Source organism: Schistocerca cancellata, chromosome 5, assembly GCF_023864275.1.
Source record: "Schistocerca cancellata isolate TAMUIC-IGC-003103 chromosome 5, iqSchCanc2.1, whole genome shotgun sequence".
NCBI classification, from domain to species: domain Eukaryota; kingdom Metazoa; phylum Arthropoda; class Insecta; order Orthoptera; family Acrididae; genus Schistocerca; species Schistocerca cancellata.
In genome coordinates this window covers 531,124,270-531,146,972 of record NC_064630.1, presented here as the reverse complement: position 1 = coordinate 531,146,972, position 22,703 = coordinate 531,124,270, and the positions used below count along the sequence as shown (strand labels likewise).

At 39.4% G+C, this 22,703-nt stretch overlaps 1 protein-coding gene across 2 annotated transcripts in view; it reads left to right on the top strand.

Annotated features, from left to right (window-relative positions):
• The first annotated feature begins 6,107 nt into the window (after positions 1-6,107).
• Positions 6,108-22,703, top strand: part of LOC126187683 (pyruvate dehydrogenase phosphatase regulatory subunit, mitochondrial) — a 97,684-nt gene continuing 81,088 nt past the window's right edge. The window contains exons 1-2 of one of the 2 annotated variants that reach the window (XM_049928918.1): positions 6,108-6,981; positions 18,248-18,460. In XM_049928918.1, coding sequence (XP_049784875.1) covers positions 6,743-6,981; positions 18,248-18,460 — 452 coding nt within the window. In that variant the 5' untranslated portion in view covers positions 6,108-6,742. Of the gene's footprint in view, positions 6,982-7,190; positions 7,207-18,247; positions 18,461-22,703 lie in introns of those variants that run through there. The other variant, XM_049928919.1, reaches the window with a different exon arrangement.

Below are 22,703 nucleotides of genomic sequence, written 5' to 3'. Positions count from 1 at the left end.
AGGACTTGGAAGGCCCAAAAACGGCAACATCCAGAGGCTGTAGCTTATGGATGCAGTGTGGTGGTATTGTTAACAAAACTATGCCATTTTCTTTGGTAAATGTTATTGCCCTTATGGACATGTGGCTTTCAGGATTGTCAATGATAAGAAGTTTTGGCTTTTCTTTGCTTGGTCGTTCATGTTTGGCAAAACGTGCCAATACGTCCATAAATATGTCCCCGGTCATCCATCCTGAGGAATGAGCCGCCCCTGCACTTCCAGGTGGTGCATTGTGGAGCACGTGATCATGAAAATGGACACGTGGGAACACAAAAAATGGAGGAACCGCTTTTCCAGTTCTCCCAATGATGCCACACATGGTTACAAGCGTGCCTCTCTCTGCAGAAGTTCCCCACTTGCTTCTGGCCACATGGAGACACTACCTTTCCAGGCTTCTGTACTGCTGTGAGGCTAGTCTCATCAACGTTGTAGACGACTTCTGCACCAAATTTGAAGTTTCTATAAGCTTCCTTCAAATTGGTATAAAATTTACCAATATTTGACTTATTGAAACTAGTAGCACGACTCAGACTAGTAGCTTCAGGTTGTCTAAGAGAGAGCTGATGCCTCTTCATAAAAGAACGAAGCCACTCCTTCCCATCCGTATTTTGTTGTTGCCAGTTTGCCAGAAGTTCCTTCTTGTTAGTTGCAGCAAATTCATGTGCTAACTTCCTCGTATCTGTGAATGATAAACCGTAATGCATACCAGCAATTTCTTCCAGGTAGGAACACAAAGAAAGTTCCTCTGCTGGTGTAAACACTCTTTTGTGTTCATTTGATGGCCTGAAGTTTACTTTACGGTCATCAGCAGATTTGCAGACATAACGTTTAACGTTGCTCGAGGAATCTGAAACCGATTAGATGCTGCATGAATACTAGTTCCTTCTCTGATAGCTGTCACTGCTAGTTTAAGACCTTCAGCTGAATACGACCAGTGGTTAGTTGTACAAATACGAACTCGTGGCATCTGAACGAAAAACTTATACCTCAGCTAAAACAGGCCTTAAATACAGTTCATCACTATTCTAATTAAATATTACGTGAAATATTTTGAAATTAAAAGCTGTGTAAGTTACAAAAGTAAATAGTTATGTTGGGGTTAACTGGACCAGCCGCATAACCTAACTGCCTTGGTGTCCAGTTAACCTAACCACACATTTTTCTTTTAATGTCGATAAAATAACTGCTAAACTAACATTAGTCAAAAACAGAACCATCTGCTGTAAAGGGTAAACACTTACAATTGCTATGGTGTATTTGACTTCTCCAGAACTCTTCCTGAAGTTACAAATAAAAAACAAACAATATGAGTGGGGAAAAAATGTGGGACCTCCGAAACAGAAAGCCACACAAAACAGTCGTTTATTGCTTTTCAACTGTTACTGGTAGCTGAAGATCTTTGACCTGAGTAGTTACTTGAGCCATCTGCTGGAAGACATAGAAAACAAAATTCAAATGGTTCAAATGGTTCTGAGCACTATGGGACTTAACTTCTGAGGTCATCAGTCCCCTAGAACTTAGAACTACTTAAACCTAACTAACCTAAGAACAACACACACATCCATGCCCAAGGCAGGATTCGAACCTGCGACTGTAGACAGAAAACAGATTCTGATACAATTTACAAGCAAGGACCAGTTGACCTGACCTGTCCAGTTAACCTAACTCTTCCCTACACACAATAATTTCGAGTTAGAGCCCGAGAGGACAGACATTACAGTTGGAATGGATGGTCCAGATTCTGAAATAATTTCGTAGATCCTCTTTTCTGAGTGACTGAAAAAGGGGTCTATTTAAATGGCCAGACATCACACTGGCACCACCGTAACATTGCTCTACAGTTCGTGCCCGAAGTCAAATGGCTCCAAGATGATGTCCAATAAAGCATACAAAGTTTTTTTTATGTTCTGTCGAGAGTTACACCGTAGAAACCTAATAACTGCTCCAGTATAGATCCTTGAGCATTAACGAACCTCACTATTACTGAACACTGAGACACCTGTGTAATATCTGTCGCATCACCTACCTGGACAGAAAAAATCCAGATGTTTCCAATTCAGTTTTTTACAAAATCACTGATGTAGTCCGAAATGCAATCAGTTACTTCACTTTGTATAGTTTTTGATTCATCACTGAGCACATTTTTTGTCTTGACATATTAGTTCTATATTTCTGCAGGACTCCTTGATGCCAGCAATGTCAACAGTTCCTTAAAATTCCGACGATGTGGTCTATTGATTCACAGTGACCGCGAAATGCTAATTCTCGCTGAGTACCGGTAGTATACGAAGCTTATTCAAGTGTACATTTTCACTGAGATGCACGGTGTACAGTCTTTTGTATTTCAATTTCTTTCTAAACTTTTCAGATTAACGTGGCACTTTAAATGCTTTGCTGAATCTGAGTGTCTGTGTAGTGGTCGTGTTATATTTAACAAAGCAACAAAACCTTCTCTATTCCAAAACTTGCTTTTAATGCTAAAAAACAGGACCAATGAATTAACTTTTGCGTGGCTGGAGAGGACAATAAGCACAGATATTCCAAACCACTATCGTTTGAACCTAAGATTGTAGCATTTACCTGAATGTAACATTTCTTTTGTACCACATATTTGATGAGATTCAGTTGGGTGTCCACTATTTAAAACTTTTTCCTATCTTCGTTTTTTCTACCATGTGAAGGGTGTTTCTTATAAAATACACACTTTTACTAAAAGCAGGATTTCTTTTTAAAATAGACAGCATTAAATGCGCTACAGATGGAAGTGCACTTCACACACACAACTACTGCTGCTTGCCCCACCTCTTCAACTACCTAGTGTTGGGGGGCCATCTGCATTTGGAGGTATACTCACCCTAACCTCACGCCATATGGCGTCCAAATTCTTGTGCAATACTGGGAGACTCTGGCCATGTACTCCAGCACTTCCAATTACTCCCACGAAGTAGTTAATATGTTATGTTATTTTATGTAGCTCGGCCTTAACCCTCCTGCATGCGTGTGTTTTTTTTATTGCACAAGTAGTTGCGCGAAGCATTTTGTGCGCCACTTTCGCTGCTCAGTTCTATAGTTATTTTCATATGCTCCCACACTAGTATTGATATTAATTAGTTTATTGTTTTTATGGTTAGATATAGTATCATTCAAAATGATATTAATAATATCGAAATAACAATGGTTATTGTGCAATTAATACAAATAATTTATTATGAGCGCAGTGGAAAATACTAAGAAATAATGATACATATCTAGCCAAGAAATGTCTATGAACTGTTGCTTACTTACAGTGGGAAAGAATGTTTCGTTATTTAACATGGCTGTTAATTATATTTTATTTAGAAAAAGTGATGTACATCTAAGCACATAAATGACAAAGTTCTAAAATATCTACATTTCGCTGTCAGCATTGAAAATTAATATATTCGCAGTGAATGCCTACGAAAACCATATTATAACATCCTACAGACAGGCCATGTTGACTTCTTAGTAGTTTAAGAGATGCCAAGATTCAAATCACTAGCCATCTGAGTCTGCAGGTGTAACTTGACACTTTTCACAGGTGTAACTAACACTCATATGCTTCCTGCAAACAAAACTATTACAAGAATCACACTTTATTGGTGTGTTAATATTCTTGGCCCTTCCACAAATAACACAGCGTCCCCATTTCTTAGCCAAATGCTTCTCAGCTTCCTCAGATGTTGTCTGGCACCTTTGAAGGAACAGTGATCTGTCCTTGGGAAGGCTCTGAATTTTGGCTCTTTGTATTAGATGTGGTTTCATGAAGTCATAAGCCAGGTTCTTCAGAAATACTCTTCTCACAACATTTCGATTTTGCCCATTTGAGTAAAAAAGGATCTGGGGTTGATACCAGCAATGTCTGTTAGTGCAAAAACGATTACCAAAGGCCCCCCTCCTCATTATACGAGCCACAGAATATGTCTCACACATCTGGTCAACTGTATCAACACTACCCTTAGTGGCATTGTAACCTAATACAATCTCTAGCTTTCGAGAATCTGCATCGACAGTACCTGTGTCATGCATTGTTGACAAAAGCAAAACCGGCTTGTTCTTCCTTGGTACATAAGAAACCAACGTCAAATCGTTTTTATATCCGAAGGCGGATGAAGCAGGTGCTCGATTCTTCTTAGGTAGGAATATCAAGGGAATTTCTCGTCCATTCTTTCTGAGTGTCCCAATACACGTAAGTCTTTCACCTACTAGCGACATAGCCAACTTGTATACCAATTCTCCTTAGTTATATTCCTGTTGGATCCCTCTATATGACTCACAAGTTTGTGAACTAATTTCGACGCTGAATTTGAGACTGCATACTGTCCTTTGGGCTGTTTTCCATAATATGCCTCAAGGTTGCTCATGAAAAATGTTTGCGCATCACAAAGCGCAAATATCTTAATGCCATATTTGGCAAGTTTGTTGGGGATATATTGCACAAATACACTACCACGATAAGCTTGAAGTTTCTCATGAATGGTGACAAGCTCACCGATGCTGTATGTATTTTGCAGTTGGTGACAAACTCATCCAGAATCGAATGTACTGCAGCCACCTTATCAGATCTTCTCCTCTCTTCTCTTGTGTGCTTATCGTCGAAAGGAATACAACGCAGAAAAAATAGAAACCGCCTGTAGCTCATCACATCTCTTCCAATTTCGATTCCTGATCCATCAGTATTTCCATTTCCATTACATTCGTTTGGTTAGCTTTCTTGATTCCGAAGAGATAAAGTAACCTAAGGAGTGCCACTATTTCACTTCTCGTCGTTTCTTTTCTGTCTCTTTCTCTCTGATAATCAGAAAATTCTGGTTTGAGCTGAATATATTTGTTTGTATAATTCACAATAGTATCGATCATTTCCGTATTAATTATCTTGAGGAATCCAGAACTCTTGGTTGTTACATCCCTGGCAATAGCCTTGGGTCCAGATAAAATGATTACAATATTTTTCCTTCTTGCTTTGCTTGTGACAGAGCTAGTACTTCTCCACTTAAAAGTATGGTATCTTCCCACAAACCAATCACCAATAGAATCTGTTTGACAATTATTGTCTTCATTTTCGTCGGACTTTCTCAAAATCTGGATCTTCATTCGAGAGCCGTTCGTGTTCCTCGTTAGTTAAACACTTTCTTGCCCTAAAATAAAAATTTGTATTGAATACGGGCCATAGGAACGTTGTAAGTAAAATAACCGCTATGTTCGAAGATGCAGTGCACCAAATGCGCCGGAAGTGACAGTGTTACACTAAATTCTCCGTTTAACAGATTCCTTAGCACCGGCAGTTACTGCACTGCACATAACAGTCGTTAGAACAAGTATAATATATTGAGTTTCGAAGGTCTCCATTGTTGCCAACACTTTTAATACGCCTATTATATAAATTTGGCACACTCTCTGCACCGGAGCGCCTGCTCGAGGGTTAAGTTTTGTGGAACAGTATATATAACGTCGATATTTTGAATTATTTGTACGAACTACTCAATAGTTTATTAGCAGGTATAACATTTTCAAGAACACGCATTGTAAATTTTGGTATGACTGTAAACAAACTTTACGGTGTCATTGCTGCTTTCTTAATTGAGATACTGGTACTATATTTCGTTTTATTTTATCACAGATGACGTCTCATAACACCTCTTTTAAGGTTTTGTACTAGGCTGTTGTGGTGACTTTACTTGAACACACAACGATTTGCGGAGACGTCCAGTTAGATACAAACAAATGATTAAAAGGATTTGCTGTAGGCTATAATGAGATTCCCTACTTCACGAAGTCTTTATTTACAACCTGCGGACAAAGTGGTATTTTGCCATGACGTTACTGTTCACGTACACAGAGGACTTATGATCTACAGTGTCGCACGAAGGAAATTATAATGAGAGCAGTTCACTTAATGGCATTCGCTGAAGTATTTGGACGGTGATGGGGAGGTCCACGAGACAAGTGAAACTGCTTTTAGTTTCTCACTGTCATGCCAGCTAGCTTGACAGTAGCCTTGTCGGTTTACTGGCTGGTGTGACGCATGTGCAAGTTTTCGTTGCGTGTGGGAACGCAGCGTGATTGGGAGTGTGCAGTGTGCAGTGTAGCTTAAAGACAACAAATGGGGCGGCTTTTAGTAGCAGTGGTATGGGTAGTCTGCGAGATGTTATAATTGTATGCGCATGGAATAGCAAATGATGTTGCAAATTTATTAAAAATGGCGTTGTCACATTCCCAAACAAAGCAAAATTTATATTTTCCGTGTACATTTTTATATTCCACTGTACGCCACAGTAAAGAATATGTCATAGGTCGAAAATAATCTCCTCACTGCTTACCACTGTGCCAAGTCTTTACTGCACTGCAAACACTTAAAATTCGATTTAGCGTAATACTTCCGAAAGATTTGTTTGATATCCAGTGACCCATTCACAAATTTAGCGTCCCTTTTATTCACGTTAAGGTATTTTTAACCAACGGAAGTATTGAATAAGTTCTTTATTTTGATGAGTAGTTGTATGTTGAAAAAAGCCCTTCGCCTTTTATTATAGGTAGTATTTCCACAGTGTTTGTCTCCTTGATATACGACCTCTAGTTCACCTAGCATCTTAATTGTGCTTCAGTCGCTGTGTAATAAGTAGAGTGTTTAATTCTAATAAATACAGACCTAAGTTTGGCAGCTTAGCTGGGCAAAGTAAAAGAAATGGCATTGGTATCGTGTACTAAACACTGGAAGCTAGTGGAAGTAAACCTAGCAAAGTGTTTATCATATGCTCCTTACCAGTTTACAAACCATCTGAATAAACCTAATGAATTCCTTGCTTCACCCCCCAAGAGGGCAAGAGTAGTAATTTGTGGAGGTGGTGTTATGGGAGCAGCAGTAGCATATCATTTAGCAGAAATGGGTTGGGGACAACATACAGTTTTGATAGAGCAAGGCAGGTGAGCAAGAATTACTTTCATTTTTTCAGTTTCTATTGCACCTTTTGAATTTGGAAACACAGAATAAAAGAAGTGTCTTTTACTCAAGTCTTGACGTATAATACTTCATTTAGGCGGAAACAAACTATCATTGTTATTAGTGTTGGCCCAAGAAATTGATGGTGCTAACCAGTATCAATTAACGAAAATTCCACAAGGAACAACATTGCTGCATATATAGGATAAGTAAGGAGCAAGCATTAATGTTTATACATTAGATACGAACATCTAAAAGTTGGCTACTGCTTTGTGGAATAATCCTCTTACAAAGTAGATGAAAATTTAAGTTTTCGGTTACACATCTGTACTACAATTCAAATAGCTTGGGTCTTTTTTTTTTTTTTTTTAAATTTAATGTCTAATATCTATTAATTGAAACCAGACATACATATTTATAATTTTTGTTGTGAGATGTGAAAGAATAATGATATGGTACCTATTAAAACTGTAATTCATCTGCAGGTTATTTACACACAGAGTATTTTGTCCATTGTAAGAGTAATAATCATCAATGTCTGAGGTAATATTTCAGATACCTTTTCCATAATAATAATTTTGGCTTAAAATTATGTGCTCTACACATATTGAGAACAAACTGCATCTAATGTGAGCAAAATGTAACTTTTTCAGACACTACAGTGTAATTAGCAGAGTTACAGACCGCTGATCACTGTGTGTAACAGATCGTTTATGTACATAGAGAACAAGAGTACTGTCCTTATGATATTTCCCTGGGGTACTCCTGACTGTGCACTTGACTCTGATTAACACTAACCATCCATGATAATATATTGAGCTCCATTATTTAAAAAGTTTTTGTGTCACTCATATAACTTGGAACCAATTCCATATGCCTGGACCTTCGTTAACAGTCTGCAGTGGGGGCACTGTGCAGAATGCTCTGCAGAAATCTATGATAATGAAATCTTCCTGTTGCAATTCATCCACAGTTTGTGGGATATCATACTAGAACAAGTCAAGCTAAGTATTGCAGAAGTGATGCTTTCTAAATCCAATTCAATTTGTGAACAAAAGCTTTTTGCTCTCAAGGAAGTTTATTGTACTCAAACTTAGAATATTCTCAAGAATTGTGCAGCAAACGGATATGAAGAGTATTTATCTATCATTTTGAAGGTCCATTCTTTCATCTTTTTAATGTAGGAGTCACAAGTACTTGTTTCTGGTCTCTTAGTACCTTGTGATAGGTAAGAGATTTGCCATAAAGGCAAGCTAAGAGGACAGTGCTAAAGAGTAATCTCTGTAAAACTGAATTTGGATTCCAGTCGGACCTGTTAACTTATTTATCTCCAATTCTTTAGTTGCTTTTCATTGCCAGGGTTGTCCATTTCTATGTCCATCATGCACAAGTTTGTGCAGCAGTCAAACGATGATATGTTAGTACGGTCCTCTTCCATGGAAGACTTCCTGAATACTAAATTTGAAACTTCAGCTTTCAGTTTGCTCTCTTCTGTTATTGCTCTAGGCCTATTTTACGTAGGACCAAATTTTTTTAGGATTCTCATAAGATCTCTGTTCTAACGAACAGTACAGCACTGAAAGTTGTACCCATTGCATATCAATCTTTTTATATGCACACAAATTTCTACTAGCCTTTGCCTGTTGACATTTCTTCCAATAACTGAATGATTAAAACACATCAGCTCATATGTTGAGACATACTGGATTAAAGTGTGTAACCTCCACAACAGCCATTTAAAGACAAATAGCAGCAACATATTCTGTTAAACTAAACTGTAGATTTAGTTTATTCATTAATAAAATATTTATCTTCAAACAACAATTATTGAGAAGAAGCAGTGTTTTCTCTTAAAAATAATCTCCACATGATTGTGAAAGAATGTTTACGCACCAAAGAACTTTGTTTTTCAACTTCAACGCAGTCCCCTTCTGGAACTATGCACCTTGTTCACTGTTTTTCCATGAGTAGGTTCCATGTCTGAAGTTGATTCTGAGGGATCTACAACATATAGTCCTACATCTATGGGTGTCATAACTGGACTCAAAATATTTTCCAGTCACAAATTTCCTCAAGTGAGGCAATAAGTGGAAGTCAGAGGATCAAACCTGTTGGCTGGGATGAGGTTCTAACAATTCATGTTTCAAATCATTCAATTTTGTCATTGTTGTTCATAACTTTCTCTTATTTCCCTTACCGTTATTTTGTGTAGTCAATATTCAGCCATCACATTGTGTTTCTGTGTACATCTTGTGAAATGACCATGACAGGAAAATCAGAGGAGTTCAAGCTCATGCATAGGCCATATGTAAATCAAGTGAAAGTGCTGGTCCAATACATAATTATCATGCTGTGTGTAATGTGTAGTACCTAAAGTTAATGTTAGAAAAACAGAAAGAACATTGAAATTATCTTTTTGGGATATGCTGATGATAAGTAGCAGAGTAAGACTACATCTAAAGGAACTATCTACACTGTGCTTGGGTGTCCTCTTCTATATTGCTGTGCAGCATGGAATCCATACCAGATAGAATTGACAGAGGGCATAGAAGTAGTTCAAAGAAGGGCAGCTTAATTTGTAAAGTCACAAAATGGGGAGATATTGTCATGGATATGGTACGTGAGTTGTGGTGGCAATCAGTAAAACAAAAGTGTTTTTGTATGACTGAGAATCAGTTCACAAAATTTCAGATACCAACATTCTCCTCTGAATGTGAAAATATGTTATTGACGAACACCTACATACAGATGAATGATCATTGCAATAAAGTGAGAGAAATCAGAGCTCACCCAGAGGATTTTTGCTGTCTGCTGTTTGAGAGTAAAATGTTAGATAAATAGTGTGAAAGTGTTTTGATGAGCCCTCTGTCAGGCACTTAAGTGTTGACTGCAGTATGGTCATGTAGGAGTAGAAATACTATGTTGCAAGGTATGGTAGCAACTGATCTACAATGTCTGATACCCAAACAAATGATTTACCTCAAACACACCAGAGGGTTTAAATGAATATGTGAGCTGCAACATTTTTTTAGTTGTCTACAGGGAATGGGTCTGGAGAGCTGGTGTTTACAGAAGTGATAGTAGTGGAAGTAATGTTGAGTGTGTACAGGTTGATGGAAAATCCAATCATTGAGAGTTTTTGTTAGTGTGCATAAAGAAAATCCACTCATTGTTGGAATCATACTAAATCTAAATCAGCTATAGAAATATTTGCATTGGAATGACTGGAAGATCAACTAATATCAGTAACACAGAACAAAAACAACACTGCAAGATAGTTACATCTGTATCCATACCCTGTAAAGCACCCCATGGAGTGTGGCGATGGACACCTTGTGTAACACTGTCACTCCCCTCTCCTGCTCCAATTGTGGATATTACATGGGAAGAATGAGTGTTGGTGACCGTTCATATGAGCTCAAGTCCCTGTGTTTTACTTTTGTGGTATTTTCATGAGATATATGTCATCATCATCATCATCATCATCGTCATCATTTAAGACTGATTATGCCTTTCAGCATTCAGTCTGGAGCATAGTCCCCTTTATAAAATTCCTCTATGATCCCCTATTCCGTGCTAACATTGGTGCCTCTTCTGATGTTAAGCCTATTACTTCAAAATCATTCTTAACCGAATCCAGGTACCTTCTCCTTGGTCTGCCCCAACTCCTCCTACCCTCTACTGCTGAAACCATGAGTCTCTTGGGTAACCTTGCTTCTCCCATGCGTGTAACATGACCCCACCATCTAAGCCTGTTCGCCCTGACTGCTATATCTATAGAGTTCACTCCCAGTTTTTCTTTGATTTCCTCATTGTGGACACCCTCCTGCCATTGTTCCCATCTACTAGTACCTGCAATCATCCTAGCTACTTTCATATCCGTCACCTCAACCTTATTGATAAGGTACCCTGAATCACCCAGCTTTTGCTCCCATATAATAAAGTTGGTCGAAAGATTGAACGGTGCACAGATAACTTAGTCTTGGTACTGACTTCCTTCTTGCAGAAGAGAGTAGATCTTAGCTGAGCACTCACTGCATTAGCTTTGCTGCACCTCGCTTCCAGTTCTTTCACTATGTTGCCATCCTGTGAGAATATGCATCCTAAACTGTCCACCTGTTCTAACTTTGTTCCTCCTATTTGGCACTCAATCCGTTTATATCTCTTTCCCACTGACATTACTTTCGTTTTGGAGATGCTAATCTTCATACCATAGTCCTTACATTTCTGATCTAGCTCTGAAATATTACTTTGCAAACTTTCAATCGAATCTGCCATCACAACTAAGACATCCGCATATGCAAGACTGCTTATTTTGTGTTCACACATCTTAATCTCACCCAGCCAGTCTATTGTTTTCAACATATGATCCATATATAATATGAACAACATTGGAGACAGGTTGCAGCCTTGTCTTACCCCTGAAACTACTCTGAACCATGAACTCAATTTACCGTCAACTCTAACTGCCGCCTGACTATCCATGTAAAGACCTTTAATTGCTTGCAAAAGTTTGCCTCCTATTCCATAATCTCATAGAACAGACAATAACTTCCTCCTAGGAACCCGGTCATATGCCTTTTCTAGATCTATAAAGCATAGATACAATTCCCTGTTCCACTCCATTATTTGCCGTAAGCTAAAGATCTGGTCCTGACAACCTCTAAGAGGCCTAAACCCACACTGATTTTCATCCAATTGGTCCTCAACTAATACTCGCACTTTCCTTTCAACAATACCTGAGAAGATTTTACCCACAACGCTGATTAAAGAGATACCTCTGTAGTTGTTACAATATTTTGTGTTTCCATGTTTAAAGATTGGTGTGATTACTGCTTTTGTCCAGTCTGATGGAACCTGTCCTGACTCCCAGGCCATTTCAGTTATCCTGTGTAGCCATTTAAGACCTGACATTCCACTGTATTTGATGAGTTCAGACTCAATTTCATCCACCCCAGCCGCCTTATTGCACTGCAATCTATTGACCATTTTTTCCACTTACTCAAATGTGATCCTATTTCCATCATCATTCCTATCCCATTCTACCTCGAAATCTGAAACATTACTGATCGCATTTTCACCTACATTGAGCAACTCTTCAAAATATTCCCTCCATCTGCCCAAGGCATCCACAGGCTTCACCAGCAGTTTTCCTGACCTGTCCAAAATACTTGTCATTTTCTTCTTACCTCCCTTTCGGAGACTGCTAATTACACTCCAGAATGGTTTTCCAGCAGCTTGACCCATAGTCTCCAACCTGTTTCCAAAGTCTTCCCACGATTTCTTCTTCGATGCTGCAATTATCTGTTTGGCTTTGTTTCTTTCTTCAACATAACTTTCTCTATCTACCTGGGTTCTGGTATGTAGCCATTTTTGATACGCCTTCTTTTTCCTTTTACAGGCTGCCTTGACTGTATCATTCCACCAGGCTGTTTGCTTCATCCTACCTTTACACACTACTGTTCCAAGACATTCTTTAGCCACTTCTAGTACTGTGTCCCTGTACCTTGTCCATTCCTTTTCCAATGACTAATTGACTACATTCAACTAACTGGTACCTTTCTGAGATCACTGTTATGTACTTGTGCCTGATTTCCTTATCCTGAAGTTTCTCCACTCTTATCCTCCTACATATGGACCTGACCTGCACTTTCGGCCTCACAATCCCAATTTCACTGCAGATTAAATAATGATTAGTGTCATCAAAGAATCCCCTGAATACACGTGTGTCCCTCATAGCCTTCCTGAATTCCTGATCTGTTATTATATAGTCAATGACAGATCTGGTTCCCCTGCCTTCCCAAGTATACCGGTGAATATTCTTATGTTTAAAAAAAGGAGTTTGTGATTACTAAGCCCATACTGGCACAGAAATCCAACAGTTGTTTCCCGTTCCTGTTGGCCTCCATATCCTCTCCAAATTTACCCATAACCTTTTCATACCCTTCTGTTCGATTTCCAATCCTGGCATTAAAATCACCCATGAGCAGAACACTGTCCTTGTCCTTTACTCTAACAACTACATCACTGAGTGCATCATAAAAACTATCCATCTTATCTCGATCTGTCCCTTCGCAATGCGAATATACTGACACAATCCTAATTTTCTTGCTAGACACTGTCAAATCTATCCACACCAGTCGTTCGTTTACATACCTTATTGCAACTGTGCTGGGTTCCATTTCTTTCCTGATGTAAAGCCCTACACCCCATTGTGCTATTCCTGCTTTGACTCCTGACAGGTAGACCTTGTATTCTCCCACTTGCTCTTCTTTCTCACCCCTTACCCGAATGTCACTAACAGCTAAAACATCCAGCCCCATCTTACTTGCAGCCTCTGCCAGCTTTACCTTCTTCCCAGAGTAGCCCCCATTGATATTAATAGCTCCCCATCTCATTACCATTTGTTTGCCGAGTCGTATCTTAGGAGTCCCTGGTTTGTCAGTTAGAGGTGGGACTCCGTCACCTCCAAAGGTCCGAGGTATTTTGCTCTGTTTGTTGCCAGCATCATATTTAAAGTACCACCCCGGAAGCAGGTTGCTAGCCTTACTTGCCCCGAGTCCCATTGAGTTTTATCCCTAACGGTTGAGGGACTAACCGGTGGATTTGGTAGTCTTTGCCGTATGAGCACAAAGGTGACCACAACTCAGAATATGTCTGAGATGCCCAGCCTTATTCCAAAGTAACTGGTATCCTGACTGCCGGGACCACTTACTTGGCCACTCATACGTTGCCCGTGGGTCATGAACTAGGAGGAGGAAAAAATTTATTGGTTGACACTTCTTGGAACAGTGTTGTTGGAATTTAGCAGCAAATTAAACTGTAATGCACTGGGTCTTATAGCGACTGGAACTGAAGTTGGATGAGTATCTCAGTGACACTTTGGTACTTGATAAATGAACTAGTAATGAAATGTACTGCTCTCTCTTTTCTGTTTCTTCTATCATTCTAATCTGGTAAGAAACCCATATCACTTCTACAAGGATTTTTTAAGCCACATTCTTCGTGGGTGAGGTACCATCCTGATGATTAATCCAGTGACATTTTGTGCTGAAATTGCTATTTCTATGATTAGTTTTATATGGCTGTTTTATCGCTATATAACAGCATCATTCACTATCAGCTTCAAGGGGCTTCCAGAGCTATCCGCTACGTCATTTATCTATATCATGAACATTCCAGCAGTCAAGGCGCATATGATGAGGATAAACTGACTGTGACTAAGCCTGTTCTGCATGATAGTGATCATACAATAAACAGTGTCACATAGGTTCTTGTCTTTGTGAAGAGTTATTGTCCCCTTCCAAAGAACACTCAAACAGTAAGAACTAAAAGAAATGAAGAAGAGAAAAAAGAAAAATATGAGTTAGTGAATTTAGAAATTAATTTCATATTAATGTAAGTGTAATTACATGTATGACTGTGATATCAGTTATTTATAGTGTAGTGTGAAGCTGATTTCTTTTTCTAGGCAAATCTTTCTGTGTTGTTTACAAGCTTGTACAATTCCTCATAATTTGAAGTGTCCCTTATACTAAACAAAATGATCCAAGGGCAAAGAATATAGTATTAATAATAGTAATAATAATAATGAACAATAATATAAATCTGCTGTGAGATCCATATGGTGACAGTATTAACAGCAAATGAAAAATTGAGCAATGTACAGTGTAAAGCTGTTAAGTCAATTTTGTACCTATTTCAGGATGCAAGGCACCTGTGGAGAACAGTTTAGAAAACCATTCTACAGTTACTTATCGTAGAATCTGGGCTGTAAATCGATAGAAGGAAGATTAGTGTTTAATGTTCTGTTAGTAGTGCCTGATAACAAGCTATAAAGCATAAGTAGTGAAATGCATACATGGGGCAAATGATAGTTACTCTGTCGATTTTCACCCAAATCTTTATCAACACTTAACTATTGCAAGTGAAGCACATGTGCCAGAAGCTTTTTTCAATTACAGTCAGACAGAAATGCTGACCATTACTTATCCTAAGATGGTACATCTCCAAATACTACCAGTAGAATCCCTTGAATAGGAAATAGTACTCCTAGCATTTGGAAAAATGGGTGTCTTCTTCAGGAATAAAAAAGAAATTGGTTTAAGGTTTAAAGAGAATGGACAAGAGCTGAAGTAGGGGGAGGGGGGGCGCAGCAAGTCTCTGAGATCCTAGGTTAATAGGGGGCCACAAGTTATGAGGAAGAAATGAGGCAAAGATTAATGAAAATGTATCATGAAGTGTAGATGGTCCAAGATAATATGAGAATCGTGCAATACGGAAGTTTCCCTATTTTATTTCTCTGCAGAATATACTTCCCATGATGTAAGGGCTGGTGAGTTCAACTGATAAGTGTTGACAACACTCACACCAGCTTACGGAGCATACCACAGCATCTTGCCAGTACGCTGCCAGCTAAGATGGAGTTACCACTACAAAATGTGTCTGCTTGTGAGTTGAACTCTGTCATTTGTTTTTTCACAGCTAAACAGCTATCCACTGTCAACAGCCAGTGGAAGTTAACATCTGTTTATGCAAAAGCTGTATGAACATTCAGATGGTTGTTCTGCGGTGTGTGCAGTTTGTGGAAGGATGTGAAGATGAGATCCACTACAGTAACATGATGATTACAATTCGTAATATTGTGGAGGAAGATCATCCCATTACCATTCATAATCTCCTAATGCAGTTACCTCCTGAGCCAACTGGATGCATCCATCATGAAGATCCTGACAGACCATCTTCACTATCAACAAGTGTATGCAAGATTGTTGGTTATGTCCACAGATGGAAATGGAAGGATTGGGGCAGAATGTTTCTGGGAATGCATCAGATGGAGGAAGATCTGCTCGTCAGATGGCTTGTCATTGGGGATGGGACCTGGATTCGTGATTTGACTCCCGAGTCAAACCATCAGGACATGGTTAGAAGAAATCTGACGAAAGTGCTCCAAGAAAGGCAATGGAAAAGTTAAGGCAACCATCTTTTGGGACCATCAGGGGGTTTTACTCATTCAGTTCTTGCCTTGCAACACCACAATGAAAGCAGAAAGGTACTGTAATAACTTGAGGAATATGTGAGCTGCCATCAACAGAAAATGTCCTTGATTTTTGTCTCACAAAGTTCTCTTCCTTCAAGACAATGCTCGGCATCATAGAGCCTGAATGAGCCAGGCAGAGTACGAAAGATTCAACCGGGAAGTGTTCTCACAATCTCAATATTCACCAGATCTTGCCCCAAGTGACTTTCACATGTTCCTCTAACTCAAGGTCATTGTGGAGGTAAGCACTTCAACACTAATGATGAAGTTACATCAACAGTTAAGAGCTGGTTTCGAGCAGAGCACCTGACTTGGTACAACAGTAGTTTGGAAAAACTTTTGTTACACTACCAAAAATTATTGGAAAAAATGTGGCAACTATGTAGAAAAGTAACAGAAGTATACTATAATGTCAATAAAATTGTTTCAGCATGATAAATTGTTTAAAAACTTACTTACTGGATGCCTCTCATACATTAGTATGCACTGAGCTAGCTTCAGTTTAATGATGCGAGGACCAGGGTGAGAAGTAAAGGTGGATCAGATGATGGCAAGAAAAAGAAAGTTGGAAAGAATTATTGTCATTAAGAAAAAGAAAGCAAAGGGAAAGAGACAGGAAAATGAAGAGAGGTAATGAAAAAATAGAGTAACTAATAAATTTCTAGTAACTCAATAGCAGAAGAGTAGTCGAGAGGCACCCACATAAATAATGAAAACTTTGTTTCTAGCTTTCAGATGAAGTTCTTTGATGAGCTAGAGTACAAAATACACACACACACACACACACACACACACACACACACACACACACACACACACACACACTCTCCCCACCCCCCGTCCCCCACTCAACCCCTCCCCTACCTGCCTGGGCACCTACAGTGTGCTGGCTGGACCCACTGCCAGGATTGTAGTTCGCCAGGTGACATTACGTGGATATTGACTCGGATGGGGTGAGTAGAGGGAGAAAGAGGCGGGACCAAGAGAGGATTTGGGGATGGGTTGCTAGCGGCTTGGAGATAGACAGCAGTTCTGCCTGATGCCTCCCTGCCAGTCATTATCCATCCCCAACCCCTCCTGCTCTCTCTCTCTCTCTCTCTCTCTCTCTCTCTCTCTCTCTCTCTCCGCCTCCCTCCCTCTCCCCCCCCCCCTCCCTCTCTCTCTCTCTCTCTCTCTCTCTCTCTCTCTCTCTCTCTCTCTCTCTCTCTCTCTCCATTTACCCCTTCTCCCCCTCACCCAAATTCACATGCTGAAGTGCAACCCAAGTATCGTGCCATCTTGCCCCTCCGAACCCCTGTCATTACAGCCCTCATCCCAAGTTCACCTGCTGAACCACAACCGCAACCACGGCACCTGTGTGTGTGTGTGTGTGTGTGTGTGTGTGTGAGATTGAGTGAGTGAGACAGAGAGAGAGAGAGAGAGAGAGAGAGAGAGAGAGAGAGAGAGAGAAAGACATACGTACTCTAGCTTGTCAGGCGATTTCTTTCAAAAGCTAACAATGGAAGCTGAGCCAAGGAGAGTGGGAGGTTGAATGATATATTTGATAAGATGTACCCATCTCTGGAGTTCAGAGAAACTGATACTGCATAGAAGGACCCATATCTGCTGTGTGGTACAGTATGCACTCAGGTCTCATGAGTCAAGTTATATAGCATGCTCAGCAATTTGGTTCTGGGTGACGAGATGAACAGTTCTTCAGTGACCATTCAGGCATTAGGCCAGTTTAGCGGTGGTTAGCCATATAGAAAAAGCAATGTCATGCACATATTTCAATTGCTAAACATCGTGAGTAGTTTCCCATGTGGTACAGTAAATAATAGGTCAGTGCATGAGACAGGTGTAGCTGTGGGAATGGCCACAAGGGAAAATAATTTTTTGTACTGAGTTGGTAATTATCTCACTATATTTGACAATAAAGTTACTCATTTTCTCCAACTAATCTTCCTTCTTAAATTTGGTTCTGTTCTGTAAAAGGTGAGTTTCATTTTAATAAATGCCATTTACATTGTAGAGAGTATTTTTTATAGTGATACAGTGACTGATGGAGACTTTAGTGACATGCTAACTCTTAAGTGTTTTCACAACCTGAAGCAATAATTCATATATGACTAAACATAGGAGAATGAAATAAATTTCCTTACAACTGACATCGTTTAATGAAAAATTACTTTTATAGGAATTGTGAGATGTTTTTTGTATTTTCTATATAGGTGTGGAGGTGGAACAACATGGCATTTGTCAGGACTGGTTGGCGTTTTCAAACCATCATTGACCCAGGTTAAACTTACTCAGTCAAGTGTTCAACTCTATAAGCATTTGGAGGAAAGTGGACTTAAAACAGGTTGGAAAATGTGTGGCAGCTTGTGCCTTGCAAGAACACATGATAGAATGACAGTCTTCCGCAGGATGAAGGCACAATCAGTGTTAGTATCATACTTACTGGTGAAACATATAAAATTTAATAAAATTAGTCTCTCTCTCTCTCTCTCTCTCTCTCTCTCTCTCCCCCTCCCCCTCCCCCTCCCCTCTCCCCCCTCCCCTCTCCCCCCTCCCTCTCTCTCTCTCTCTCCCTCCCTCTCTCTCCCTCCCTCCCTCCCTCCCTCCCTCCCTCCCTCCCTCCGCTCTGTGTGTGTGTGTGTGTGTGTGTGTGTGTGTGTGTGTGTGTGTGTGTGTGTGTGTGTGTTTTTTAAAGTATAATAATTCTGCTCATAATTCTAACCATTGATAGCTTTGAATATAGAGAGATCGTTATTTATGCACTAGTATGAAACAATACTTAAAGCCATATTAAATGAGAATATTAAGGAGATTATTGTTAGTTTCTCTGATTCTTTTTACATGTTTATTTTAAATGGAGTGGTGATTGATTTGTCTTAATGTGTTATGTCATTTAATAGGGAGACGAACAACATTTTTGTATACAGTGCAATAAGGAACTGGCATTAGATGTGACTACACTTTTTATATCTAAATGAAGAAACCACAAAATTATGGGTGTACTGCAGTATTAATTTATTTAGTTAACCAGCGCTGGGCTTAATACAAGTTCATCATCAGGCTATAACTGACTTGCCGTCAAAGGGGATACAATATTTATGAACAACACTGAAAAAGACATTACACATGGAGAGTGAAGTGTAAAAACAGAGTAAATGTCATATTTGACAGTGCAGTAGTAATACAGGGTGTTACAAAAAGGTAAGGCCAAACTTTCAGGAAACATTCCTCACAGACAAGTAAAGAAAAGATGTTATGTGGACATGTGTCCGAAACGCTTAATTTGCATGTTAGAGCTCATTTTAGTTTTGTCAGTATGTACTGTACTTACTCGATTCACCGCCAGGTGGCCCAATTGAAGGAAGGTAATGTTGACTTCGGTGCTTGTGTTGACATGCGACTCATTGCTCTACAGTACTAGCATCAAGCACATCAGTACATAACATTAACAGGTTAGTGTTCATGACGAACGTGGTTTTGCGGTCAGTGCAATGTTTACAAATGCGGAGTTGGCAGATGCCCATTTGATGTATGGATTAGCACGGGGCAATAGCCGTGGCGCGGTACGTTTGCATCGAGACAGATTTCCAGAATGAAGGTGTCCCGACAGGAAGACGTTCGAAGCAATTGATCGGCGTCTTAGGGAGCACGGAACATTCCAGCCTATGACTCGCGACTGGGGAAGACCTAGAACGACGAGGACACCTGCAATGGACAAGGCAATTCTTCGTGCAGTTGACGATAACCCTAATGTCGGTGTCAGAGAAGTTGCTGCTGTACAAGGTAACGTTGGCCATGTCACTGTATGGAGAGTGCTACAGGAGAACCAGTTGTTTCCGTACCATGTACAGCGTGTGCAGGCACTATCAGCAGCTGATTGGCCTCCACGGGTACACTTCTGTGAATGGTTCATCCAACAATGTGTCAATCCTCATTTCAGTGCAAATGTTCTCTTTATGGATGAGGCTTCATTCCAACGTGATCAAATTGTAAATTTTCACAATCAACATGTATGGGCTGACGAGAATTCGCACGAAATTGTGCAATCACGTCATCAACACAAATTTTCTGTGAACGTTTGGGCAGGCATTGTTGGTGATGTCTTGATTGGGCCCCTTGTTCTTTCACCTATGCTCAATGGAACACGTTATCATGATTTCATACGGGGTACTCTACCTGTGCTGCCAGAACATGTGCCTTTACAAGTACGACACAACATGTGGTTCATGCACAATGGAGCTCCTGCACATTTCAGTCGAAGTGTTCGTACGCTTCTCAACAACAGATTCGGTGACCGATGGATTGGTAGAGGCGGACCAATTCTATGGCCTCCACCCTCTCCTGACCTCAACCCTCTTGATTTTCATTTATGGGGGCATTTGAAAGCTCTTGTCTACACAACCCCGGTACCAAATGTAGAGACTCTTTGTGCTCGTATTGTGGACGGCTGTGATACAATACGCCATTCTCCAGGGCTGCATCAGTGCATCAGGGATTCCATGCAACGGAGGGTGGATGCATGTATCCTCGCTAACAGAGGACATTTTGAATATTTCCTGTAAAAAAGTGTTTTAAGTCACACTGGTACGTTCTGTTGCTGTGTGTTTCCATTCCATGATTAATGTGATTTGAAGAGAAGTAACAAAATGAGCTCTAACATGGAAAGTAAGCGTTTCCGGACACATGTCCACATAACATATTTTCTTTCTTTGTGTGTGAGGAATGTTTCATGATAGTTTGGCCGTACCTTTTTGTAACACCCTGTATAGTTGAAAATGTTAAATATTAAATAATTGTAAAAGGGATATGCAAAAAAATTTAACTCAGAAAAAATGCATTGTGTTTATGGATGAGGCAAAGGAGGAGAATGTGCCAAATTAAAAGCCTCGAAAGATAAGGTGTACATGTGGGAAAACAACAGAATAACCTATATAGCAGTTTAAATTAAATTGACAATTCCAATTTTAAAAACACAGCGTAAGAGTATCAGAGCATATCTTGAAAATGTATTACATAAAGAAGGTGATGCACCAACAGAATAAAAGATACTGACAGCTATGATGTAGTTGGAAATACATAAGCTAAACTGTATAAAAGTGAGTGTCAAGAAATGTAGGGAAGATGTATATATGATAAAACAACAGAATATATAACAATTTGGGATATGTTAAGAGTCACAATAAAATAAATGGAAGGTAAAGGAATAGTCTGGAACTGACTGTATGGAAAGAACTGGAGAAAGGAGGATGTAAGTGAAGTTTAGGAGAGGGGGAAGTATTACACTGAGCTGATCATTTGGCATTAGTTGAGGACTGTGTGCCGGAAGTTTATTGGTCTACAGGGCTTCCAAAAGATTCAGTTTTGGCCCTTTGTTTGACAAGTGGAGCACTTGGAATTGTGACTGGTAAAATTGGGACCTTCACTTAATACATAATCAGCTACTGTAGAATCAGAACTCTGCAACCTCCAGCTATGTTCATGTTCAGCCCATCTGATTGCATGTCTTTGCCTTGTTGACCAACATAAAACTTATTACGATCTAGCCAATTAATTTTATATAGCCTGCTTCTGTCTTGTAATTGGGCCTTAGTTCATCACAGAGTAGGAAATTTTATGGTTGCAGGATTTCAGTGCTGTAGGTACACTCTCTGATTTCAGTCATAAGAATGGGATTGTACATCACTTTCTGCAAACATTTTATTACCAGTAGAGGTAGAGCTAAGATATAAGTTTCAGCATTTGTGTCTTGAGGAAGAATTGAATCAAGAAATCATCTTTAGATTTTGGAACAGGTATGAGATGGTGCACCACTGAAAGGAAAACAGCATGTTCGTGTGCTGGTGGTTGCCAGTGTGTGTGTGCATGTGTATGTATTGCCATGCAAAATATATTCTTGTGAGAGAACAGGGAATTAGATTAGAGAAGTAATGAGGTCCATTAAAATTTCTGCTAGAAGTGGACTAAGAACCATTTAACTAGTTGTAACAAGTTCGTTGAACCCAGAAGTAGTTTTTCGCTAAGCATGTATAAATGGACAGTCTCAAGTTATCCTCTTTCATAGGGTTGAAATTAGATCTGTACATGCAAAATTTCCTTTTAATGTGCTGTAGTGATTATGTCACAATCTTTTTCACACTGCTTACATTGTTAATTACACTAAAAAAATTGACGTTAGTGTGTATCATTGCTGCTTCTACAAAGAACTGTGACAGATTCCACATGTAATGTAAACCTGTATTCAATCCCAAAAGGCAGATATTGCGAGAAGTTCGCAATACAGACAATTTCAAAAAATTGAATATTTCCTAAAAATGTTAATTAAAGTTTTGATATTATTGTGATTAAATATTATAAGCAAAAATACAGCATTAATAAGGTACCCATTTGCATGACTTTGCACAAGGAGGTGAATACTGTATCGCACTATGCAGGAGACCTGCAGAATTTCATTACAGATAATGCTGTAAAATGTTGAAGGCAGACTAAAACCATGCATTACACTAACAAAACAGCGAGCTCTCAGAATCATAACTTCATGGTGTGGTATGCAAGGATTATTAACATAGAAACAAGATGATCAATGTGTTACATCTGTATAGTAAAAAAATCTCATTCATAGAAAAAAATATAGTCATACATTTATATGTCGCCCATCAAGTGTGATAAGTA